This window comes from Myotis lucifugus, unplaced genomic scaffold (genome assembly GCF_000147115.1).
Source record: "Myotis lucifugus unplaced genomic scaffold, Myoluc2.0 scaffold_615, whole genome shotgun sequence".
In the NCBI taxonomy this organism is placed as follows: domain Eukaryota; kingdom Metazoa; phylum Chordata; class Mammalia; order Chiroptera; family Vespertilionidae; genus Myotis; species Myotis lucifugus.
This window is the reverse complement of record NW_005871663.1, coordinates 321,719-348,795: the sequence shown is the minus strand read 5'-3', so window position 1 is coordinate 348,795 and position 27,077 is coordinate 321,719. Positions and strand designations below refer to the sequence as shown.

General features: G+C 45.3%; 1 protein-coding gene across 1 annotated transcript in view; it reads right to left on the bottom strand.

Moving 5' to 3' along the window:
* The window catches only part of INSR (insulin receptor), a 134,114-nt gene that overhangs the window by 39,462 nt on the left and 67,575 nt on the right, over positions 1-27,077 (bottom strand). Inside the window, 8 exon segments of the mRNA XM_023746008.1 lie at positions 2,046-2,213; positions 2,532-2,782; positions 11,242-11,368; positions 12,305-12,519; positions 15,240-15,384; positions 16,444-16,592; positions 21,066-21,090; positions 21,093-21,386. Coding sequence (XP_023601776.1) covers positions 2,046-2,213; positions 2,532-2,782; positions 11,242-11,368; positions 12,305-12,519; positions 15,240-15,384; positions 16,444-16,592; positions 21,066-21,090; positions 21,093-21,386 — 1,374 coding nt within the window.

The window sequence follows — 27,077 nt, the reverse complement described above, 5'->3', positions numbered from 1 at the left end:
CAATGTATAGAGACCGAGAGGAGACTGTGGGAGCCAGGGGCTGGGGGAGGGACGCGAGGGGTTCGTGTTTAATGGAGACAGTGTCAGTTGGGGAAGGTGAGAAAGTCCTGGAGATGGAGGGTGGTGACGGTTGCTCAACAGTGTGAATGCAGTTAATGCTACTGAACTGACATTTAACATGGTTAGGAGAGTAAATTGTATGTTATGTGTATTTTACCACAATAAAAAGCCACATAGTTGATCAGACTGTGTTGTATAATTTAAATATGCTAAGAGAGTTAACATATGTTCTAAATGTTCTCACCAAAAAGAAAAAAAGATCAATGTGTGAGGTGATGGGTGTTAATTAAGCAGATGGGAGGAGTCCTTTCACAATGTGTGTGTGTGTGTGTATCAAAATTAACACAATTTGTATATCAAAATTAACACAATTTACACTTTAAATATCATACAATTTAATTGTCAATTATACCTCAAAAAGCTAAAAAAAAAAAACTACTCATTATGGTTACTATATTTATTTATATTGTGTTAGTAAGTTTATATATTTGTGCTTGCATTGGGTTTTTTAAATTATGGTAAAATACACATAACGTAAAACTTACCATCTTAATCATTTTTAAGAGTAGAGTTCAGCGGCATTAGTACATTCACATTATCATGTAATCACCACCACCCTCCATCTCCAGAACTTTCTCACCTTCCCCAACTGAAACTCTGTTTCCATTAAACACGAAGCCCCTCCCCTCCGGCTCCCCCGGCCCCCGGCTCCTGCACCTCCTCTGTCTCTATGGATCTGACTCCTCTAGGGACCTCCTACGAGTGGAATCGTACACTATCTGTCCTTAGAAAGTTCCTTTTAATTATATAAACTTTGGGATCATTAGAAATCAAACCCCACTTAAATAGTCACAATTGTAATGATATATTTAGACTTCCAGAATAAAAAGTAAAATGAATTAAATAATTAAAGTTGTTGCTCTTAAAAAAAAAAAAAAAAAAGGCGAGCTTTGACTGCCCTGCTGCCGGGTTCAGCTGCTCAGGGCTGCTTGCTCTCGAGTTATATAAAGCAGTCGAGGAGATAAATAACGTTTGCAACCCGTGGCTCAGGCAGGGAATGAGGTCACAGGCACACATATAGCCCTGACCCTACCCCTGGGACAGCTCCCAGAGACCCTCTGGCCTTTTGCCCCTTCTCCCGAAAATAAGGCAGCAGGTGACAAGCTCTGACTGGCCCACAGCCCATAGCAGGTCGGAGGTCCAGCTAAGAGCCTACCCAGAGCTCCTGGCCTCAACCACGCCTCACCAGCAGCCCAAGGTCAAAGACTGAGGATATCACTATTCCCCCAAAATCTAAAGAAAAATAAATACAAACAAAAACCAATTAAAGAAAAACATGACCTGTTTCTCCAGTTTGATAGGGTCTTCTAAAACCTACTTTTAAAATAACCTTAAACTAATTTTTACAAACTAGTTTGAGGCTTCAAATATTTTTTTTGTAGATAGATGGAAGCCCATTAAATAAATAAGATTAAAAACTTAAAAAAAAATCATCATCAGTATAAATGTCTAACAGAAAGTACAGGAGGAAATAGATGGTTGCTCCTGCTGTCTCGGGTCTTTCAAACATAAGGGTCTCAAGTTAAGGGCCAAAATCCTTCCCTGACTTTGTCAACCACCTCGCAGCACACTCAGCTGCTGTACTCCAGCGGGGAAGTCTCCTGTGGGTAACAGCGGCTTCCCCACTGGGACAGGGTGTGGGACGGGAGAGGAGAGTGGAAGACGGGGAAGGAGGAGAGAGTTCCAGAGGGAAGTGGTGCCAAGACATGGGAAATACCTGGTTCCCACAGGAGACTTCCGAGTGTGTGCTCATGTCGTGATGTTCAGAAATGTGTGTGTTTCCGTACGAGGAACAGAGTGTGTGTGCAAGTCTGCTCTTGTGCACACACTGGGAAAAGGAAGAGGAGAGATATGTCCCCGGGCGTGGAAGAGAGTGGATCAGATGCGTGTGAAACCTGCCGCTCCCACACTCGGCCTGCACTCACCTTTGAGGCAATAATCCAGCTCATACAGCTCGCTGTCTTCCTCCTGCCTCTCCCAGAAAACCAGGTAGTGTGTGATGTTGCCGTTGGGGTCGGAGGGAGGCTTCCACTTCAAGATAATCTGGGATGAAGAGTTAGAAACCGAGATGGGATCCAAGGGGACGGAAGGATCTGGAAAGGTGAAAGGACACAGGTTCACTGTGAGGAGGGTGCGAGCTGCAGGCTGGGTGTGAGGGGATCCACAGGTTAGACGAACCATGAAGGTGTTTGCTGCAGTGCTATTTAACACCAGAGAAAACTGGAGACACGTGGCATGCTCACCCAGGACAGGAGGGACGTAATCAGAGTCCATCGCTACCACAGATCATGCACAGCATGTGAGCACTCATCCATCCATTTACGCAACGAACACGAACTTCGTACAATGTCGTCATATTAAAGGCAAGACGCCTGACTCCCCCACAAATTCCTGTCACACAATATACTTACTGGTGGCATTTGTCTGGATGTAGATGATATCGCTCTTGGCCCCGTATGTGCGGCGTTCATCAGAAAAGGTGACCAAGGTCTTCACGAAGATGGCATACTGAGTCCAGGGCTTGAGACTCCGCATCAGCCACCCAGGATGGGCCTGTGACTTGGGGTCAGTGGACCTCGGAGGCGGGTCAATGTCCACCACCGTCCAGCTGTTGGATCCACACGCATCCTGCCCATCAAACTCCGTCACATTCCGGTAGGGGCTGTCACGGTGGAAGAGAAGACGGTTACCATTTTCAACTCACTTTGAGGACCACAGAGATGCAGCCAGACTATAGGGTTGCATCCTCCTGACCAACACCCTCATGCACAAGGAAAAATGACACAGAAACGGCCTAAGAGAAAGCAGCCACCTCCCCTGATTTCTCAATAGTAATAGTACTTAATAATAGTGATAAATAATATTTAATACTTTAATATTATACAATTACATGATATACTGTATTTAACTTTATTATATTACATATGTGTAATATTACACATGTAATTATAGTAGTAAATATTAAACAATCTTTGATAATATTTAATAAATAGTAATTAATATTGTTTCCTGATAACAATAGTGATAATACTATCAGCAGCTCCTTTATAAGATTACATAAGAGAATGTATGCAACTTCTCAGCTCACAAGATTATGCCACATAATCTTGAGAAATGAAGCTAATATTGATATTAACACTATCACCACTTCCATTATCTTTTTAAAATCTCAGCACAGCTGTATACTCGAAATTAGGTGTTGTTTACTGCTGACAGAATTTCAGTTTGGGAAGATAGAAAATTCTTGAGATGGATGGTTGCACAACATCATTAATGTACACAATGCCACTGAGCTGGATGCTTCAAATTAGTTTAAATGGTCAATATTATGTTAGGTACTTTCCCCGCATTCCCCCCTCTCTTCAATGGTTTTAATAAAGATCAAATGCTTGTGATTCAACAAGACCATGTAAAGACTGTCCTTCATTACCGCCCCCCCCCCACCAGTCTGTTCTCCCACCATGACTCACTTTCCTCCTTTTTATATGTCACTTCTTCAAACGTGACCGCCCCCACCCCCCCGTCGAGTTCTTGCAGTTGCTACTCCCCTGGCCCTTCCCTCATATTTCAGTCCATCCCCGCTGCCCTAGGGAAGCCCTTTCCGACCTATGTGTCAAGTCAAGTGTCCGTGATCCTGTCTTCTGAAGCACTGTAACATTTTCATTTTATTTTTTATTGAATTTATTGGGGTGACATTGGTTAATAAAGTTACAAAGGTTTCAGACGTACAGTTCTATAATACATTATCTATATATTCTACTGTGTATTGACCACCCCAAGTCAAGTCTCCTTCCATCACCATTTATTCCCCATTTTCCCTCTTCAACCTCTCCCCAACCCCTTTTCCTCTGGTAATCACAACACTGATGACTGTCTCCGAGTTTTGGGGTTTTTGCTTAATCCCTTCAATGGTTTCACCCATTTCCCCAACCCTCTCCCCTCTGACAGCTATCAATCTGTCCTCTGTATCTATGAGTCTATTTCTATTTTGCCTGTTAGTTTATTTTGTTCTTTGGGTTCCATATACAAGTGAAATCAATCATACGGTAGTTGCTTTTCTCTGGGTTATTTCACTTAGCACAATATTCTCCAAATCCATCCATGATGGACCATTCTGATAGTTCTGAGGTGTTATTCCTTGTGGTCTTAATTTGCATTTCTCTGATGAGCACTTTTTCTATATATCTATAGGCCATCTGTATGCCCTCTTTGGAGAGGTGTCTATTCAGGTCCTTTGCCATTCCTAATTGTTTTTTGGTGTTAAGTTCCACGAATTCTTTATAAATGTTGGGTATTAACCCCTTATTAGATATATCATTAATGAATATGTTCTCCCATTCACTGGGCTTTCTTTTCCTTTTGTTGGTTTGCTTTTCTGTGATGTAGTTTCTTTTGTTTATTTTTTCTTTTCTTTCCCTTATCTGAGGAAATATATCAGAAAAAAAGATTCCTACAAGAACAGTCGTAGCTTTTAAGACCTGTGTTTTCTTCTAGGATTTTTATGGTTTTGTGACTTACATTTAAGTCTTTAATCCATTTTGAGTTTATTCTCATGTATGGTGTAAGAAGATGATCTAGTTTCATTTTTTTTGCAAGTATCTGTCTAATTTTCCCAAAACCATTTTTAGACCATCTTTACCTCACCTCCTTTGCAAAATATTCACTGATCAAAAAGGTGTAAATTTTTATTTCTGAGCTCTCTATTCTATTTCACTGACCTAAATGTCTGTTGTTATGCCAGTACCATGATGCCTTGTAGTATAGTTTGATATAAGGTAATTTGATGCCTCCAAATTTGTTCTTCTTTCTGAAGATTGCTGTGGCTATTTGGGGTCTTTTGTGGTTCCATTTAATTTTTGGAATATTTGTTCTAGTTCTATGAAATACAACATTGGTATCTTGACAGGAATTGCTATACATTGCTTTGCATAGTATGGACATTTTAAAAATGTTTATTCTTCCTACCCGTGAGCATGGGATATACTTGTTTATTTGTGCCTTCTTTGATTTTTTAGTACAGTGTCTTATAATTTTCCAAGTACAGATCTACTACATATGTAGTTAAATTTATTCCTAGGTATCTTATTTTTCTTGATGCAATTGTAAATGGGACTGTTTTCTTAGCTTCCATTTCTGATAGTTCAATATTGGTATATAAAAATTTAACTAATTTCTGGATATTTTGTACCATCTACTTTACTGAATTCATTTATCAGTTCTAGTAGTTTTTTGGTGGAATATTTAGAGTTCTCCACATACAGTATTATGTCATCTGAAAATAATGAGTTTTACTTCTTTCTTTCCAATTTAGATGCCTTTTAATTTCCTCTTCTTGTCTGATTGCCATGGATAGGACTTTCAGTACTATTATCAAATAAGAGTGGTAAAAGTGGACATCCCTGTCTTGTGGTGTTGGCTATGGGCCTGCCATATATGGCCTTTATAACGTTGTGGTATGTTCCATCTATTCCTACTTTGCTGAGAGTTTTCATCATAAACGAATGCTAGATTTTATCAAATGCTTTTCCTGCATCTATTGATATGATCATGTGATTTATCTTCCTTTTTTTTTCTGTAGTCATCACATTTATTCATTGGTGCATATTGTAACAACCTTATATCTCTGAAATAAATACCACTCAAGCATGGTGTATGATCTTTTTAATGTATAGCTGGATTTGGTTTGCTAATATTTTGTTGGTGATTTCAGAATCTATGTTCATCAGGGATATTGGCCTATACGTTTATTTCTTTGTAGAGTATCTGGTTTTAAAATTAAGATACTGTCGACCTCATAAAATGAGCTTGGGAGACTTTCTCTTGAAATTTTTCGAATAGTTTGAGAAGGATAGGTGTTAGTTCTTATTTGAATGATTGGTAAAATTCTCCTGTGAAGCCATCTGAGCCAGGAGTTTTGTTTGTTGGGAGGTTTTCGATTACTACTTTAATTTCGTAGTTCCAATCTGTCTATTCTGATTTTCTGATTCAGACTGATTTAGTTTTGGAAGATTGTATGTTTCTAGGAATTTATTCATTTCATCCACACTGTCCAATTTTGTTGGCATATAGTTGTTTGTAATATTTTCTTACAACCCTTTGTATTTCTGTGCTGTCAGCTGTTACTTCTCCTTTTTCATTTCTGATTATATTTACTAGTATTTGGGTCTTCTATCTTTTTTCCTTGATGAGTCTGGTTAAAGGTTTGTCAATCTTGTTTATCTTTTCAAGGAAAAATATCTTGTTTCATGGATCTTTTATATTATTTTTTAGACTCTATTTTGTTTATTTCTGCTCTAATCTTTATTATTTCCTTTCTTCTACTCACTCTGGGCTCTGCTATTGTTCCTTGTCTAGTTCCTTTAAGTGTAAGGTAAGACTATTAGAGATTTTACTTGTTTCTTGAGTAGGCCTGAAATGCTATCAGTTTCCCATTTAAACCTGTTTGTTCTGTGTCCCAGAATTTTGGGTTGTTGTGTTTTCTTTCACTTGTTTCAAGGTATCTTTTGACTTCTTCCTTAATCTAAATGTTAACTCATTCATTGTTTAGTAACTTATTATTTAGCCTCCATGCCTTTATGTGTTTTCCAGTTTTTTTCTTGTTATTTCTAGTTTCATGCTATTATGGTAAGAGAAAATGCTTGACATTATTTCAATCTCCTTAAACTTATTGGGACTTGTTTTGTGTCCTAACATGTGGTCTATCCTAGGAAATGTTCCATGTGCACTTGAAAATGTGTATTCTTTGGCTTTGGGGTGAAATGCTCTGAAGGTACCAATTAAATCCGTCTGATCTAGTGTGCCATTTAAGGCCAGTTTCCCTAAGTTTCTGTCTGGAACTTCTATCCATTGTAGTCAATTGGGTGTTAAAAACCCCTCCATAACTATGTTACTGTCAATCTCTCTCTTTATATGTCCATCAAGATTTGCTTAATATATTTACATGTTCCTAGGTTGGGTACAAAATTTTTACAGGGGTTGTATCTTCTTGTTAGACTGCTCCGTTTATCATTATGTAGTATCCTTCTTTACCTTTTATTCTAGTCTTTGTTTTAAAGTCTATTTTGTCAGATATAATATTGCTACCCAGCTTTTTTCTTTTTTTTCATTTCCATTTGCATGAAATACCTTTTTCCATCCCTTTACTTTTAGTCTATGTGTATCTTTCATTCTGAGGTGGTTCTCTGTAGACATCATATATATGGGTCCTTTTTTCCTATCCATTCATCTACCCTATGTCTTTTGATTGGAGCTTTTAAACAATTTATACTTAAAGTGATTATTGATAGGTATGTATTTATTGTTTTTATTCTTTATGCCTCTGTTTCTCTATTACTTCTTCTTCTTCTCCTCCCCCTCCTCCTCCTTCTAGAATAGTGGTTGCCAACCTTTCGGACCTCACGGACCACCAATGGTCTGTGGACCACCGGTTGGCATCCACTGTTCTAGAAGACCCTTTAACATTTCCTATAATGCAGGTTTTGTGGAAATTAAGTCCTTCAGCTTTTTCTTCCTGGGAAGCTCTTTATTTCTCCTTCAGTTTTAAATGATAGCCTTGCTCCGTATAGCAGTCTTGGTTGTACTTGATTCCCACTTTTCATCACTTTGAATATTTCATGCCAATCCCTTCTAGTCTGAAATATTTCTGTTGAGAAATCAACTGACAGTCTTACGGGAGCTCTGTTGTAACTGTTTACAACAGGTAACTGTTTTTCAGTTGCTGCTTTTAAGATTCTCTCTTTGGTTTTAACCTCTGCCATTTTAATTATGATATGTCTTGGTGTGGGCCTCTGCATTCATCTTGTTTGGGACCCTCTGTACTTCTTGAACTTGTGTGTCTTTTTCCTTTACTAGGTTAGGGAATTTTTCTGTCAGTTCTTCAAAAAGGTTTTCAATCCCTTGCTCTCTCTATTCTCCTTCTGGTACCCTTATGAAGTGGATATTGGTAGGCTTCATACTGTCCCAAAGGTACCTTAAACCAGTGGTCGGCAAACCGCGGCTCGCGAGCCACATGCGGCTCTTTGGCCCCTTGAGTGTGGCTCTTCCACAAAATACCACGTGCGGGCACACACGTACAGTGCGATTGAAACTTTGTGGCCCATGCGCAGAAGTCGGTTTTTGGCCTGGGGGAGTCTATTTTGAAGAAGTGGCGTTAGAAGACGTGGGGGGGTCGGTCGGTCGGGCGATGGTTCGCAGAGGTCGACCCCCTCCAACTCTCCCATCCACACATCTGAAACAAGTATACAAGACGAGTGTGGATGGGAGAGTTGGAAGGGGTCGACCTCAGCGAACGTACCTCAATCAGATTAAGGACGTTTTTAGCAAAGGCCAGCTTAGGAGTACCTTAATTAAGTTAATAACAATGTACCTACCTATATAGTTTAAGTTTAAAAAATTTGGCTCTCAAAAGAAATTTCAATCGTTGTACTGTTAATATTTGGCTCTGTTGACTAATGAGTTTGCCGACCACTGCCTTAAACTATTCCCACTTTTTAAAATTCTTTTTTCATTTTGCCACTCTGGATGTTTTCTGCTACCTTGTCTACCAAATCGCTGATTTGATCCCCTACTTCATCCAACCTAATGTTTATTCCTTCTAGTGTATTCTTCATTTTGGATATTGTATTCTTCATTTCTGACCAGATCTTTTTAATGGTTTCTATATTCTTTTGCTCTTATAATTCTAAGTTCCTTGAGCATCCTTATAACCATTCTTTGGAACTCTGTATGTCATCAATTGCTTGTCTCCACTTCATTTAGCTCTTTTTCTGAAGATTTCTCCTGTTCTTTCATTTGGGGCTTGTTTTGTTGTTTTCCCATTTTAGCTGCCTCTTACTGTTGTTTCTATGCATTAGGTAGATCTGCTATAACTCTCAGTCTTGGTAGGGTGGACTTATGCAGTATATGTCCTGCAGGACTGCAATGTGCAGTCTCCTTGATCATCTGATCTCGGTGTTGCAGGAATGACTCCTGTGAGGGTTATGTGGGCCCTTCTCATATAATTGAGTCTTGACTGCTATTGGCCCATTCATAGGTGGGGTCAGTCCTGAGACTGGCTGACTGTGAGGATCAATCCCAACTGCAGTGTATGAGCTTTGTGCAGGTGCTGACTACACAGAGCTGAATTCTCCTCTGCAGGGTCTGGTGCCTGCCAAGATCTTCCTTTGGATATGCAACTTGTGAAGCTTACTAGATCTTGCTCTGATGTTGCCTAAAGCTGGCTAGTGGGAGTGTTGGTTCTGGGGCCTCTAAGGAGGAACTCTGGCACAGTCCAATGTCAGATGCTGCCTTGACTATCCCTGGGCAACCTGTTTGAAGCTTCAAAGTGGTCTACAGTTGTGGCTGCCTCTGCTGGACCTGGCTGTGCACAGGTAGAAACAAGCTGTGCACTATGGCTGGTTTTCACAAGTTCCAGGCCCAGGAAAAGGTCCACAAAAGTCCCAACGCACCCTGAGATCCACCGCTGCCTGTCAGCTGCCTGTTAGGCTCAATCACTGAAAGAGCCACTGGCAGTACTCCAATTGGACAAGGCAGGTTCAATTGCCAGGTAGGGGTGACTGGTTTTTGCCAGACTGATACAGGTTCAAACTCAGTGCCAATGCTGGGTCTGAGGCCACTCAGCAAATGTCCCAGTGTATAGAAAGTCTACCTGCCACCACTGGGTGCTCACACACATTTGTGATGGGGCGTGGTCAAGGGAGTCAGCAGAGTAAGGCCAGCAGAGTTTATCAGGTCCAAAAAGAGCAAGATTTGGCCCTGTGAAGGGAGGGCTTTGCACCAGTTGAGCATGTAAAGAAAAATGGTCTCTGTACTAAAGCTACACAACTCAGTCTGTCCCAGAATCCATCCAATCACAGCAGGAGGATAGGTCTAGTGGATCTCCCATGAGGAGGAGCTGTCAGTCAGGTTTGGGGAAAGGTGGTGGGAGTGGCCCTCGTGGGAGTGGCCCTCACTGTAAGACCATGCAACTCAATCCCACCAGAGTCAGGAGGGTGGGGCTAGTGGATATCTCCTGCAGGGGAGGTGCCTCCAGTCAGGTTCACCAGAAAGTAGGTGGAATGGCCTCTACTCCAAAGCTACACAACTCAGTCACGGAAAGCCACTGAGTTTGCCTGGACTTCTACACCCAAGCCCAGGCAGCTACTCCTCAGCAGGACCCATGCTACACAGGGTGGGACAACTGGGAGCCCAGAGGGTGGTCTCATTGCATTCCCCCAGGGTAATACCATATAAGAAAGATGGCATCTGTGGTGCGGGAGATGGACTCAGCATAGGAATCCTGGCAGCTGTCCCTTCATCTCTCTCTCTCCAGAGCCACAAACCCCAGTCTCTCCTTAGGAGATTGTCTCTCCTTAGGAGATTCTAATCTGCTCCACCCTCCTTCCACTAGAGCACAGGGTGAGTGGCTGAGAACAAGATTTGTGCATTCTAGCAGACTCCCATCTCTCCCTGGCAGACAGATTCACTAATTTTCACAGCCATATGTTATATGGGCACCTCTTCCCAGTTGTAACGCTCTGGCCCGGAGAGCCCAGATTGGGGTTGAGACCCCATGCTTTTAGGGGGGATGTTAGCGGCTGAGATATCCCCCCAAAATTTCAGCCACTGCCTAGGGGAGCAGGACCAGCCCTTTTTGTGTCTCTGCCCTTTCTACCAGTCTTGATGTGGCTTTTTCTAAAAATCCTTGGTTATAAGACTTTTCTTCAGCTAGTCTTCAGTTGATTATTGAGGCCGATTGCTCTATATTTTAGTTGTAATTCTAGTTTTTAGTCCTAGGAGGAGGTAAGTGTAATATCCACCTACTCCACTGCCATCTTGGATTTCCCTCCCCCAATGTTTTAAATGATGGAGAAATACAAAATAGGTAAAAAATAAAATAAAAAAAAACTATTAAGTACACTGAGTGACCTTTCACTGAAGAAATCTGGTGAGATGTACATATAAAGGGCAAATTAAAATAATTGCTATTAGAGATTGGCCAATCTGGACCCCTAATGAAACCTATCTGCTTCAGTTTCTGGCTTTTCCACAAGTTTATTCCACAAGTGGGAAGACGACATAGAGCAGCCTCAGAGGGGAACAATGAGCACATATGCAATATCCACATTTTTACTTTATACTTACGCTTCTTTGTAGAAGAGCATGAACCCCAGGAGGTCTCGGAAGTCAGGGGGCCAGTACGGCTCCCATTTCAGCATGATCTTGTCAGAAGATGTCCGGATATAAGAAAATTTAAGTAATTCATTTTCACCTAGAAAAGTTTATTTAAAAAACACACAACAATATCAGTATTTCATCATTTGTTTCAGCATAAAGCGGTGACCCTACACTCCCAAGACTGTCCATGAAAAGGAGATGAAAAGGAGATGTCAACCTGCTGTTCCATGGACAGGTCTTGCTCCCACATGTGTCTCCCATGTGAGGGCAAGAACTGGTCATGGCAGTTGGCCCATACTGCCAGCCAATTACCTGGCCAGATGCTCAACTGAAAAATAGCAGCTGGCACCAATGTGAGAAGGAAAATTGGACAATAGTTAAGAGTCCTGACACAATTTTGACATGCACATGGACCTTTAAGCCTGACATGTCAGAAGATGTAACTCTAGTGCAAATGAGCACATGCCAAGTGAGTTTAGATCACTATACCTTGGACAGACAATTTCTTGACTCTCCAATATCTTGGAGAGAGTAATTTCCTTTGCTTGGAATGCAAGTCTTCCCTTAAGCTCCACCCAACCTCACTCTTCATCCTCAGAATTCCCACAGTGTGGACCACATTCTTCTGTAAAGAATCAACTCCGCGTGACAGTATTACGGAAGCCTTGGCAGCTCAGTGCTCAGATACTCCTTCAAGAGAGAACCTATCACAGGAGTGCAGTCAGCTGACAGTCTCCAGCTGTAGCAACTGCAGGGCCTGTTGTAACATTTGATCCAAGGCCATATATAAGGAGGTATTATTCATTCATTCATTCATTCAATGTTTATGTAACATCTTCCAGTATCAGGCACTGTATCTGGTACAGAGACAACACCTGTCCTCAGTATTTCAGAAAGCCTATTGCACACAGAGTTGTGTAAGCTCACAGGGGAGGCAGTGCTAATCCCTGGGGGCCAGTGTGGTAGGTGAAGGGAAGGAAGCCACACTATCTGGTCCCCAGGCTGGAAGTACCGGGCCATCACCACTTACAGGACGCCTGGTCCCCATTAGTCTTCAGGGCAATGTCGGTCCTCTCCTGGCGTCCCTTGGTTCCTGAAATTTCTTCCATCTTGTGAATTTCCGACAAGCAGAGTTTGGGATTATAGTGGAAGAAGAGCTTCCCCTGAGTTATGGTGAGGTTGTGTTTGCTCCAGTCCCATAGCTGCCTTAGGTTCTGGTTGTCCAAGGCATAGAAAGAGTAGTTCCTATGGAAACACACACACCTAGTCATTCATCGGCTTGTAATCTCCAACTACAAGATGGTGGGACCATAGCTGGAGTTGATCTTGCCCAGCAGTACATACCCAGCCCTAACCATTTGCTTGGCACGTACTTAGTAAGTATAAAATGGGGGGTAGGAGGGCCAAGGGAATTGGAGGAAGTGTTCATGGCCAGGAAGGTATCTGAAATCCCTCTTGTGGGGAGGAGAGTAAGACTACAATGGATTGAGATATGGGTTTCACAGACGGGAAAGACTAAAAAGACAAAGGCACCTGAGCTGGGCCCACAGAAGAGCAAAGTAGCCTGCTCTGTCACTGGAGAGCTGCAGCAGCTCAAACCCTCTAGTATCCTGGATACCAAACCAAGACTAAGATCATGTGACCTTATTGGGTTGGCAGAGAGGAGCACTGAAGGTTTCATAACAACTCAGTAACTTGATTAGACCTGTGCCCATGGGCCACCTGCACATAATGAATGAGAGAACGAAAGCATCCAGGTCTGTGCTGTACGATACAGAAGACATCAGCCACCTCTGGCTGCTGAGCACCTGACATGTGGCCATTCTGAACTGTACTGGGAGTAAAACACACAGCATGCAAAATAAGAGAGTATAAAAGATCTTCTTTATAATATTTCATATGGTTCCAAGTTGAAATGGCATTTTAGATGTAATGGGTTAAGTAAAATACATTGTTAAAATTCATTTTACCTATTTCTTTTAACGTTTTTAAAATGTGGCTACTAGCACACCTGAAGCCACATGTGACTTGCATTATATTTCTGTTGGACAGCACTGGTCTAGTTCTAGGATGCCCGGCTTAGGATCATTGGAATAATCCAAATAAAGGTCTGAACTTCAACAAAAAAGCAGTTGTGTGGCAGAAAAATCAACGGGCGCTGGTGAGTGACTCCAGAACGTAGTCTAAACAATTCTATGGATTGGTTTCTTGAAACCATTCACATCCCCCTCTTCCTGTGCCTTCCTCTACTATACAGACTGGAAAAGGTAAATATTGGCTTTCCCACTCCCTTGCAGCTAGAAGCAGCCACACGACTCAATTGTGGCCAAGGAGATATAAACAGAATTCAATGTTGGGGGTGAGAATGTGGGAGGTTCCAGACAATGTTTTGAAAGAGACATTCTCAATTGTCATATATCTTTGTCCCTTTCCCTTTTCCCTGTCAGTTCTACAGATGTAAGGCAGCCATTCTGTGACCATGATCACATAAAGATGGAAGAGGCCTGGGTCCTATCCTTGATGACACTGTTGGACGGCCTTCCTCAGACTTCTTGTTCACAAGTCCATCTCAATCTGCATGAAACGTGGCTAGTCTGGATTTCTATTATTTTACTAACTGAAGTGGGGTCAGCGCAAACTCAAGGGTAGGAAATCCAAGAAATAAGGAAGAAAATCCAGGAGGCCATCAGAATATCTTGGGGAGGTAGAATCCTATAGGCCAGAGGAGATAAGATTTCATTAAGGAACAGGTGAAATCAGTATGAATGGGACCGGGACGTGAGAAGGCCCCGGAGGCAGCAGTTGAAGGGTCCTGGTCAGGCTTGCACGCCAAATCAGTGAAGCCCAGAGAGCCAGACACCGTGTCACTGCAGGTGGCGCCCTGGGAGGGCACAACGTTAGGCTGTACCCCTGTGACTTCCAAGAATGACTGTAGAATGGGTACCACTTTCCTTGGTGGGTCTTCAGACATGTTCCAACACACACTGCTCTCTCTCAAGGTTCTCCAGGCACTTTCTCCTAGTAGATGTTTTTCTGGCTTTAAAAATCCCTAAGTTACAGTAGAGTGACTGTGGTGAGCAACACTGCATTGCATATTTGAAAGCTGCCAAATGAACAGATCTTAAAGGTTTTCATCACAAAGGAAAAACACTTTTTTGTAGCTATGTATGGTGATGGATGTGAAACAGACTTATTGTGGTGATCATTTCAGAATATACACAAATATTGAATCATTATGGTGTATACCTGAAACTAATATAATGTATACGTCATTGAGTGCTTCTATTCTCCCCCCAGTTTTGAGATATAATTGACATCTAACATCAGTTTTAGGTGTATTTTATAATGATGTGACATTTGATTATCACACTAAGTTTAGTTAACATCCATCACCTCACATAGTTAAGAAATATTTTTTTCTTGTGATGAGAACTTTTAAAATCCACTCTCTTAGCATCTTTCAAATATATAATACAGTATTGTTAACTGCAGTCACTATGCTGCACATTAGATACCCAGGACTTAATTTGTAACTGGAAGTTCGTACCTTTTGCCCATCCTTCATCCATTTTGCCCATCCTCCCCCCAATGCCTCTGGCAACCACCAATCTGTTCTCTCTAGCTATGATCTTGGGTTGTTGTTGTTTTTGTTTTTTTAAGATTCTATATATAAGTGAGACCATCCAGTATTTATCTTTCTCTGTCTGACATACTTCGCTTAGCATAATGCCTTCTAGGTCCATCCCTGTTGTCACAAATGGCGGCATCTCACTCTTTTTTATGAATAATATGACTGAATAATACTCCCTGCATATATAAATGCACATACCACATTTTCTTTATTATTCATCCATAGAGAGATACTCAGGTTGTTCCCATGTCTTGGCAAACACCCCTAACTTTTTATAACTCACACACTTCCTAGTTAGTGCTCAGGCCATAGACACAGAATCAGGCCCACATACCCAACTTCCAAGGTATTCCCCTGAATCAGACGTAACTTCCGGAAGAAGGAAAGTGACACTAGAGCGTAGGAGCGGCGGATTTTCAGATACCCTGAAATTTCCTCAATGAGGCCGAGGTTGGCCTCGAGCTCAGCTGCCAGGTTGTCTAAGGAAAAGAGAAAATACCCAGTGAGTTTTATAGAAATCTTTTAATCTTCCTATAATTTCTCATAGGAAGGAGTTAAATTACAACCTGAAAATGACTTAGACATATCCTGCTCAAAATGAATCATACTTAATTAAAATACAATCCAAAGTCCTTACTACGGGGTCAGCAAATCCCTAAGTAAGTGACTGCTGCTTTGTGTCTCACTCCTACTTGCTCCCACTACTTCAGGCACCTGGGCCTCCGCACCCTCCCATCAGCAGACCACGCACACGCGGCCTCGGGACTTTGCCTGGCTGCCTCCTTTGCCCAGAATGTCACTCTCCCATCTATTAGCTTGGTTCGCGCTATTACCAACTCAAAGCATGGCTCCTCTGACCAGAAACCCTTCTAAAATAGCAACCTCTTATTCCGCTTCAGAGGTTTGCAAACTCCAGTCCGCTGGCCAAACCCAGTCTGCTTTGTAAATAAAGTTTTATTGGCACAGAGCCACATCCATTTGTTCACATGTTCTCTACAAGGGCAGAGTTGAGGACTTGTAATAGATACCCTCTGGTCTGCCACGCTGAATAAATTTATTATATGGCGCTTTATAAGAAAAGGGTACCATCCCACTCCCTCCACTGCCACACTTTGCTTCCCCGCATAGTGGGACCACTGCCTGAGTTTATATCATAAACTGATCTGCTTATTGGCAAGACCCATCATGCACAGACTTTGCCCCGTTCACTACATATTCCACAAATGTTTGCTGAACATGTAAACAAAGGAATGCCTTTTTGCCTGTGACGGTATTTCTGGAAACACAGTCCTCAGACCTGCAATAGGGAAGGTTGCCGTTTATTAAAAATGCAAATTCCTGATGTCCCAGCTACGAATGTGGAAAATCAGAATCTCATCAGGGAGAGTGGGACCAGATGAGCTTTGAATTACAGGTCTGGTAACAACTGACTCAAGATAGTCTTAAAACCGCCGAGGAAGCAGGAAGCAAAGTCTAGACCATTTCCCTCCTCCACCGCCAGGGACCGTGGACCCCAGCGGGACACCCCCTGCACTCACTGCCCCCACGGATGTTGATGATGAGGCTCCCGTTGATGACGGTGCATCCTCGAAGCTCCTGGGCAGCTGTCACTGAGTCGATGGTCTTCTCACCTTCCAGGATGTGACAGACCTTGGGACAGGGGCCCAGACACGGAGTGCACATCAAGCTGAGTAAAAAGCAAAGGCAGAGGGTCAGGGCACACAGGACCCCCCTCCACGCAGCAGACGCAGTTGCACAGGGTCCCAAGGGATGCCCACAGCACTGCTAGCAGCTGAGGCCCGAGAACGATCCGTTGTGAGGGCCGTCCTGAGCATCGAGGGTGCTGAGCAGCACCCCTCGGCTTCACCCACTGACGCCCAATAGCACCGCAACCAGGGACTGGAAGCCATAATGTCTCAGACATTGACCCCTGAGGGAAGAGGCCAGACGGCCCAGGTAAAAGCCACTACCCACAACGGCAGGCTTCCCCCCTTCCCTGCGGCAGCAGGTCCCGGCATTACCAGGGGACTAGCACTTCTCCCCCCAACGGCAGGGCTCCTGCTGTGCTCCAGCCCCAGGGGACTCACTGAACCGCATGGAGACAGGATCTCATTCTACCTGTGGAGACAGGGGACTCCTGGAGTCACCAGACCTCACCCTGCCAGCACCCTAATGACAACGCTGTAACCAGAGGTACAGGTCGGGTATGCGCACATCAAGCTTTGATTGCTGAGGCATCCACTTCAGGGGACATCCATCTTGAATAAACACAACGCCAGCCTATGATACAGTGAGCAGTAAAACCCACCAGCGAGGGAATCAGGTTCCTTCCACCCGTGAAGGCCCTTCTTGCAGAAAGCCCTGGGTCACCAGATCCCTGACTACTTGGGTGACCGTGCTTCCCCCTTCCTGGACCCTACTTCTTGTTCTTATGCTTTAAATTCGACAATAAAGAGAGAACCAGGGCCCTAATTGGTTTGGCTCAGTGGATAGAGCGTCAGCCTGCGGACTCAAGGGTCCCAGGTTCGATTCCGGTCAAGGGTATGTACCTTGGTTGCAGGCACATCCCCAGTAGGGAGTGTGCAGGAGGCAGCTGATCGATGTTTCTCTCTCATCGATGTTTCTAACTCTCTATCCCTCTCCCTTCCTTTCTGTAAAAAATCAATAAAATATATTTTTAAAAAAACAATAAAATATATTTTAAAAAAAGAGAGAGAACCAGGAAACGGCAGATGCTTCACCCTCAGACTTATTATAGGCAGAGCCCCAGGTCCACCACCCTCGCTCTCTCTGCCACCCCTGGCCTGGGCGTACCATGTACCCTCCAGGACCTGTGAGTAACAGATCTGTTCCTCAAAGTCCCCTGGTGGTTCATTTTGAAGTGTGTCCTGTGATCACAATAAGAACCATGAGAGCCAGTCAAGCCATAAGCAGGGGCCCTGGTGGGAGGATGTCTATGGAGCTCCCTATGGGAACGTGTGTGCAGTGCGCGTTCCTAAATGAGGGGGTACCATCAGTAGGCTCGGGACCCGCAACGTATTACAGCCGTGTTTTAGTTCTGTGAGATGTTACAGCAAATTATTGAACCCAAAGGGTTTGTGGGAACCCCCAGATTTATAGCCAGTCGATCAGAAGTGAGGGTGGCCTAAGGACCCCGAAGCGTGGCTGGTGTCAGAAGCGAGGGCAGTCCTGTGGAGAACAGTCTTCAACCTGTGGTCTGATACGGACTCCAGGTGCCTAGTGTCAAACTGTAGTGCAGTGCACCCTGTGGTGTCCGCACAGCTGCAGTGGATGCAGAACTGTGACCAAAAGTTCGGTTCTTTTGTTGGTCCTACAACTACTCACTGAGCACTACGTGACAGGCGACGCTCTAAGCTAGAGATCCACAAACTACAGCCGATGCCAAGTCCATGGCCACCTGTTTTTTAAAGAACGTTCTATACAACCACACCCACTGGTTTATGGGTCATTTGTGGCTATCCTCATGCCATCATGTCAGAGTAGCTGCAGCAGAGACCATATGGCCTTCAGACTAAAAATATTTACACTCTGGGCCCTGCCAATGCCTGCTCCACGGCACAGGCACACGAGGTGAACAAAACAACCGACTTTCCCTGGGGACATTATCAACGGCCACATGTTCCTTTCGGCCTCCCACCGAGTGGGGTCTATGTCCTCTTCCAGGGAATCTGGGCTTGGCCAGGTGAATTGCTTTGGCCGATGGAACATGAGCAAATGAGATGTCAGTAGAGGCTTGAAAAGTACGTGCACATTGGAGCATGCCCTCCTGGCTGCCAGGACGAGAAACCACACCGAGAGGCCCCGGCTGCCCATCTAGGATATGAGCGCTGGCTGTCTTACGCCATCAGTCAGGGCCGACCCTGCCCACATCAGACAAACCTTCCATCAGCCGTCAGAAACCGTAAGTGAGTGTGAGGTACTGAGTGCCGGGCTGCTCTCCAGGCAGCAGGAGCTAACTGATACCCTGGTCCAGCTGCTGGTGGAGTTGAGGAAAATTAATAAATTGACAATGACAACATCAGCCTGTGGTATAAGCCATGAAAAGAGTTAACCTGAGTGATGTGCCAAAAAGGAGCTGGACAACTAATTCAGACAAAGTGGGCACACGGGGAAGGACTTCAGAGGAAGTGACTTACAAGCTGTGGCCTGGACCAGAAGAAGGGGGCCGTGCAAAGATCAAGGGGCAGAGCATTCGATGGGGAGGGAACAGGGACACAACATTCATCCAAATACCGAGTCCTCCCCATCTCAGTGAGCACACACTGCTCTCGGCAGGCGTCTCCCCAGGACTCTGCATGTGCCCCCAGACTCTGCTCTGAAAACACCAAGAACTATTTCTGGATAAGCCACAAGAATGGAAGAAAGCATATCTGGTCCTATTTGATATCAAACCACATTAGAAAATGTGATAGGACTAACATATTTCATAAGAACATCTTTTATTTTTAAAAACTTCAGAAGAAAAAAATATTCATTTTTTTCAAAACCTTCGAAGTAGAATTGTGCCATAAAGAGTCGTAATTAGCACTGCCTGCTTTGCCCTCTCTCACTCAGCGAAGGTCACAAGCACCGCGGGACACAGCGCCCATTTCCTGAGGCGCGGGCTCCAGGGGCCACCACACCATCAGGAGAACATCAGTGAAGGTTGCTGGGCTTCTCAGAGAGAATTCCTTCTATTTAAAGCCAATGTCTTTTAAATAAACATCTTACTAGAAGATTCATTAAAAAAACAAACAAAAAGGAGTCAAAAGGAATATGGTCATTTCCCCAACCTTACTGATGAACTGGCCCGAAAAAGAAAAAGAAAAGGGTCTTCCTGCCATGCAAAGTGATTTATAATTGCCTGTTTTTGGTCAACAAAGCCACGGAACAGGTTTTTGTAAAAAAAAAAAACACTAATAAAACAAAACATGTTGTACTTGCAGGTTTCACAAACATTCGAAGAGAGCCTCGTAAGAACTGAAATAAAGATGTATTTTTTTTTTCGGGAAATAAAACTTCCCACCAGAACACTCTAATTCTCGAGTCTGTAGGGGAGATTTCTGGATGAGCAGGTCAGCTTACCCTCGGTGTGCGCCTGCTTCTGATCTGTTTTTGTGTTGTTTTGTGGAGGGTTTTTTCAAACCCGCAACACAAAAACCAGAAAACAGATTTTTTTAAGCTTGATTACAGCCCCAAGAAACCAAAATAGCATCTAAGAAGCTAACAAGATGAACACATGTCTGCAATGTGCATAGGCCATCTGACTCACAACAAAGAAAGAGAACCGCTTCCCAGTACGAGAAAGCCTGGGAATGACCGAGAATCAGTCTCTTCCCTCTCGTGCTCCGGGCTCATCTCAACGCGCTGTCCAGCTCCGGGTCAGAAGAAACACAAACCTGAGCTCCACTCTGGGTGTAAGAGCCAGGGAGTCACAGCAGCGGGGACCGTCCCGCGAATGTGAAGGATGCTACGGGAAGCCAGGGACTGCTGCCTGTGTGCTTTCTGCTCCCGACGCTCAGCACAGAAAGCTTTAAAAATCATGTGCAAGATGCCAAGGTACTTACTCTCAGGCCCTTTACAGAGACGGTTTGTCGACTCTGCTGCGAAGGCCAGGACCAAAACAGGAGGCAGACATGGACCCACGGTTCCCAAGTACATGGCCTGATCATCTCAGCACCCTCCCACGGTTCCCAAGTACATGGCCTGGTCATCTCAGCGCCCTCCCACGGTTCCCAAGTACATGCCCTGGTCATCTCAGCACCCTCACCCACAGCAACGGATGCTGGTTTTTCACACGGGTTGTTTATTAAAATTGTTTAATGTTGAAATTATTGCAACTGTCCCCGTTTTCTGCCCCCTTGGCCAATCTTCCACCCACTCACACCTCCCCCTCCCTTGGCCGTCACCACACTATTGTCCATGTCCAGGGGCTGTGCATACATGTTCTTTAGCTAATCCCTTCACCGAACTCACTCACCTCATTACCAAGTCCCCCAGGCGCGAGCGTGTACCCATGCTTCCGGTTCCATTTTGTTCGTTAGTTTATTTTGTTCTTTAGATTTTAACAGGTAGCACCACCTCACCAGCCCCACGTTCCTTACCCGCCCCTCCCCCCCACTCCCCCACCCCCCACCGAGAACCCACACCCGGGACTCACTTGCTGGAATTCATCGTGTACCCAGAGGACACTCAGGAATGCACTTGTTGTTGTGAATGACGTACTGATGGCAGCCCTGCCCCCGCGAGTTCTTGCATTTGTTGTGCAGGTCCAGGCAGAAGCTGAAGTTCACACAGCGCCAGTCCCGGAAGTGGTAGTACGGGGCTGGGCAGGTCTCCACGCACCTACCGTCCAGGTAGAAGTGGCGGCAGGCCACGCACTTGGTGGGGTCGTCGGGCTCAGAGCAGCTGCCCAGGCACTCGGGGTGGCAGCAGAGGCCTTCAGCAGTGCAGCCGTGCGACTTGCAGCTGGTCGGGCAGACTGGGGAGAGAAAAACCAGCCGGTCAGTGGGTTGTCCAGCTCCTGTCCGCACGAACAGCAGTGCTAGATTAGGGAAAGCAGGCGAAACAAAATAATAACAACAGCTTCACTTCTACAGCACATGCTGGGCCCCATGCACAAAGCCATTAACAAAAGCACGAACTCATTAAGCCCCCAAACCAGTGGTGTGCTGTAAATGTTAACCACCACTTCAGAGAGAGGGGGTAAGAGAGGATCTGACCTGTAGCATCTGCCAATTTCCACGGTGTAAATACCACCAACCTCAAGTTACTGAACATGGAGCTGGTGAGAGGTACATGGTACCACGGCATAAACAGTACTTCCACCATATAGACTGAATAGTAGCAAATAACCTCAAAAGCATAAATACAGCCGCCCTCCCTCATCTATGAGGGAATCATTCCAAGACCGCCAGTGGATGCCTAAGTCTTGAACAGTACCCAACTCTATAGATATGATGTGTTTTCCTGAACATACATATGATAAAGTTTAATTTATAAATTAGGCACAATAAGAGATTAACAACAATAACTAATAAAATAGAGTAATTATAACAATAGACTGTAAGAAAAGCTATGTGAATGTGGCATTATGAAGTAAAATAGGGTCACTTATCAGATACCACGACAGTCAATCTGATAGTCGAGCCGCCACTAAATGACCAATGAGCAGGGAGCATATAAATGGTGGAGACACTGGACAACGGGATGAGTCGCATCTCGGGAGGGGCTGAGTGGGATGGCAAGAGACTTCATGCTACCCAGAATGGCGCACAATTTAAAACTTATGAATTGCTTAATTCTGGAATTTTCCATAATATTTTCAGACCACAGGTCACTGAAAATATGGAAAGAGAAACCATGGATAAGAAGGGACTACTTATAGAAAACTATAGTGAGATCATTAGGATGCAGTGAATTTTGAGTATTTGTTACCTTTGATTTTAACATAATTTGTTTAATTGTAAGTTTATATTATTTAAATTGTAATAATAGCTTAACAACCAGTTCGCAAATTTCCTGAAAATTGGACAGTTGACTCTAGCAAGCCAGCTCCAGCACACAACTGGCATAAACAGACATATTACTGTCTCCACTTCACAAAGGGGGAAACTGAGGCTCAAGAAGGTTAAGCAAACTGCACAACAGTCACATACTGCTTCAGCAGACATGGGCTCACACTAATCTAGATGCTGCAGCCGCTGCAGGCCACAGGCCCTGCCTTAGGGAGCACACAGTCTCATGAAGAAGGCATCTTAGTTACTCAAACACACAAGCGTGTAACTGGATACGCAGCACGCACTGTGCCAGAGGTGACGAGAGGTAACATTCCTGCTGCGGCCTGAACGAGATGACGGACGGCAGGAAAGAGAAGGCCCTGGGGACGGGCAGACGCTGTGCATGGATTTCGTGGCTGGAGAAATGTTCTTGTTCAATGCGACTGAACTTGTCCACGCGGGCTGGGCGCCTTCCTGGCTTCCTCCAGCAGCTCGTTACACACCCCTTCCTCCCAGTGTCTCACCGCTCACTGCTGCCCAGTTCCCCCTGGACTTCGGCCCCCCGGCATGTGGCCTGGACCCTGGTGGCCAGCCCTCCCTTCCCAGACTGTCATGGACAAACGGCCTCCCTGTGGCCGGACAGACCTGGGCAGCGAGAGCCTGTGCGCGGAGGGGCTTGCCTCACTCCCTCCCTGCGAGCGTGAATCGTGCCTTGGACACCGGAGTGCTCTTCACTCCAAACCCTCAGGCTTCTTGCTGCAGCAAACGGCTGAGTGGGCCCGGGAGCCAGGGAGTGGAAGTGACCTCTGCAGCCCGTCTGCACACGAGCGGCACTACCTGATGGGACATCCTGTGACGACAGAAACCTTCTCAATCTGTGTGCTGTCTGACATGGCAGCCACTTCTCCCCTGCGGCTGGTGACTGTGGTTAATGCCACGAGAAACCACATTTTTAAGTTGCTTCCACCTTTCGGCCATTGTCAATAGTGCTACTGTAAACATGGGTGTACAGATTTCTCTTCGAGACCACTTTCAATTCTTTTATGTCTATACCCAAAAGTAGAATTGCTGAATCCTATGGTAATTCAATTTTTAAATTCTTGAGGAACCACCGTGCTGTTTTCCACAGTGGCTGTATCATTTTACATTCCTGCCAAGGGTACACACAGTTTCCAATTTCTACTGAGAAACCAAACTTTTAATTGTATTTCCATTTCAATTTTTATGACCATTGGCTCTTGCATTGGACAGCAGAGGCTTAGAGAATAAAAATAACTTCTTGTCAAGGCCAAGAGGGCTCATGTGGTCTCAGTGCCTGTGGCCCAAGTCCTCCCAGCCCCAGGCAGCAGCCACCCGGGTCTCCTTTCTGCCCTCACACACCCAGGCTCAGTCCAACCTCAGGACCTTTGCATGTGCTGGCTAGAGCACCCTACTTATTATCCTCCCACTAGGGGTCCAGTGCACAAATTCGTGCACCTTGAAAGGAGCTGTGAGCCGCAAGGCTGCAGTGGGCACAGGGGCAGGTCTCGGTCCATCCTCTGCACTCCTGCTCAGCCCCTCCAGCCGTGGCACCCGGTCCCCTGCCTGCCGGCAGCCCGCTCCCACTGTCACTGCTCCCACACTCTGACGGCGCCAGCCCTGCTTGCCCCTGCTGACGGCGCGGAGCGATTGGGGCTGGTGCCAGCAGTGGGTGTGAGCAGGACCGGCACCATCAGTGGGTGTGAGCAGCGGCTGCTGCCCCGATCGCCCCTCAGGAGCAGGGGGAGGTGGAGTAGCCCTCAGGGGTTACTGGGGCCGGCAGCTGCCGCTCGCACCTGCCAACGGCACTGAGCTATCAGGGCTGGCACCGGGCGCGAGCAGTGGCTCTAGCACCAGCAGCAGGTGCGAGCAGGACCAGCACCAGCAGTAGGTGCAAGCTCCGGGCAGGACTGTGGCACTCGGGAGCAAAGAATTTTCAGTAACCACCAGAGGCTCACCCTGATGACAGCGACCGGCGCCCCACCTTGGTCTGGCCCTCGCTCACCTGCTCCACCATCCCACCACAGCCAATGCCCACCATGTTCCGTGCTCTGCCGCCTGCTGCCCACACCCGCCATGTTCTGCGCTCCCCTTGATGTTCAGTGCACAACATAGCGACCGGTTGTTCCACCGTTTGGTCTATTTGCATATTAGTCTTTTATTATATACAGTGACTGGCTCCTTCTCATCCATCAGGTCTCAACACCTTAGAAAGACCTCCCCTGACCTCCCCAGTGGAAGTCACTCCTTCCTTCTCAAACCATATTCTGGCATATTATCTTGTGATGCTTTTCTTATCGCACTTACCACTCTTGACATTATCTTGGGTGCTTGCTGAGTGACTAGAGAGGCTTAGGGGGCAGGGCCATGTGTGGACCATTCCCTGTACTGCCTCTCCCTGCACCAGAAGGAGCTCAGTAGACACATGTTCAATTATGACAGAGGAGGCAAAAGGAAGGACTTAGAACAGTTACAAGTCCCCAATTTTTAGCTGATGGCTCAAGAATTCCCAGTTGCAGGAGCTCCACAAACACCTTGAAAAACCACATGCAAAAATACGGAAAACCTATGCGTATGTGCATATTCTGATTTTCTCCGTGGATCCAGAAAGAATTAAGAAGCTGTAACAGGAGCAGGATGGGGGTTAACCCACCAACGTCTGTGTAGTGTTTTTAGGGTTCACATACCACCCATAGGCTCTTTACTTAACTCTAACAGAGACTCCAGCAGGGAGGGGATAAATAATATCATGTCCATTTCACAGATAAGCAGTGCCCAAACTGGAGCCTCACTCTTTTGGCTCTGCCTCTGATTTCCTGGGTCTAAGCAATGGCAAAGTCAACCCCAGGGTCCATGCAGTCCAGGGCGAAGAGTGATGAGAATTGAGCTTTAGTGACGTAGCACCTGCTGCCACACAGGAGCACCAGGAAGGTTTCTTTAAAGAACCAACAGCAGCCTTGGTTTTGTCTAGAAAAGTCCCTTGACTCCGTGTGACTAAGTGGGATGGTACGGGTAAAGCGCTGTGTTCTCGGACAGACACTGTAGGTGCGATGTCAGTCCGCTATTGCGGTTATTACTGTTATTATCATCATCCTTCTTAATGATCTGTCTCGTCTGCCAGGACACAGGGCTGAACACAATGGCAGGAAGCAATAAGTGGAAGGCAGACAACAATGATCTAGGGCAGCGGTCGTCAGCCTTTCCTCGCGGACCACCGGTTGGCGACTGCTGATCTAGGGCCCACAGAGACCCCACCCTCTGGGAGGTCAGATGTGAGAGCAGGAAGGGTCTATTTCCTGAGCCGGGGCTGCACCTGAGGGCCAGTCCTTAACTTCAGAGGAGGCATCAGCAAAGACCTAACAAGAGCCTTCCAAACACAAGGCCTTCCAGACCAGACAATGCTAAGAAAATGATGCAACACCAGCAAACAGGCTGAAGGCTGACCACAGGACTTTCATATGTCACGCTGCAGCCTGACTAGAAGGCCCACCTGAGACTTCCTTCACGCTCCAGCACAGCAGCTGGAGAACTGTTTCTACAGGGGACCACAAAGCAAATATGCAGGCCCTTTGGTCTTTGTCGCAACTAGTCCGTTCTGTGGCTGCAGCATGAATGCAGCCCCACACCCACTGCGTCCAATAAACTTTATTTACAAAAGCAGTGGCCAGCCCTTTACCCAGTAAGACATACCTGTGGTTGATTTACTGTTTCTATTAGGCCTAGACTCCGGGGAGGCAGATGTCAACGTACAGATGGATCTGCTGTAAATCATTTTACCGAGGAGAAGAGATAACCTCCCCCAATGGCAGTTTTATTGTTCATATGACATTAAGCAGCCTGTATCTAACTTGCAATCCCCTGTCAGAGAACTCAAAGCTTTGGCTTTACCATCTTGCTGACCCCTCACTAAAGGGTTAAAGAAACGCCAGGTGTGCCCTAGCTGGTTTGGGTCAGTGGATAGAGCAGTGATGGCAAACCTATGACACACGTGTCAGAGGTGACACTCGAACTCATTTTTTTGGTTGATTTTTCTTTGTTAAATGGCATTTAAATATATAAAATAAATATCAAAAATGTGTCTTTGTTTTACTATGGTTGCCAATATCAAAAAATTTCTATATGTGACACGACACCAGAGTTAAGTTAGGGTTTTTCAAAATGCTGACACGCCGAGCTCAAAAGGTTCGCCATCACTGGGATAGAGTGTCGGCCTGCAGACCAAAAGCCCCAGCCCCAGCAGGGGCTCGTGCAGGAGGCAACCAATTGATGTGTTTCTCTCACATTGATGTTTCTCTCTGTCTTTCCCTCTCTCTTCTACTCTCCCTAAAAATCAATGGAAATATATCCTCGGGTGAGGATTTACAACAAAATGACAGGTATTCTTCCCCACTTTGGGGTGTTGTGTGTTTTTGCCTGAATTCTGTTTTTAACTTTTGAAGAAAGTTAAACGTTGAAAATGATAAGCTAACTGTGTGTCTCTCCCACTCTGTTTCCAAGTACTTTATCTTATTTAATAGAAATGCCACTCAGGGTGGCCTCTCAGACTGAATTAAGAAAACCACGCGTGATGCAAGATGAAAAAAGTCCCCATGAAGAAAGGGCTGATTTTCTCCCCATGCTCCGAGCCGGGCGTCACTGTTCCAGACACCAAGTGA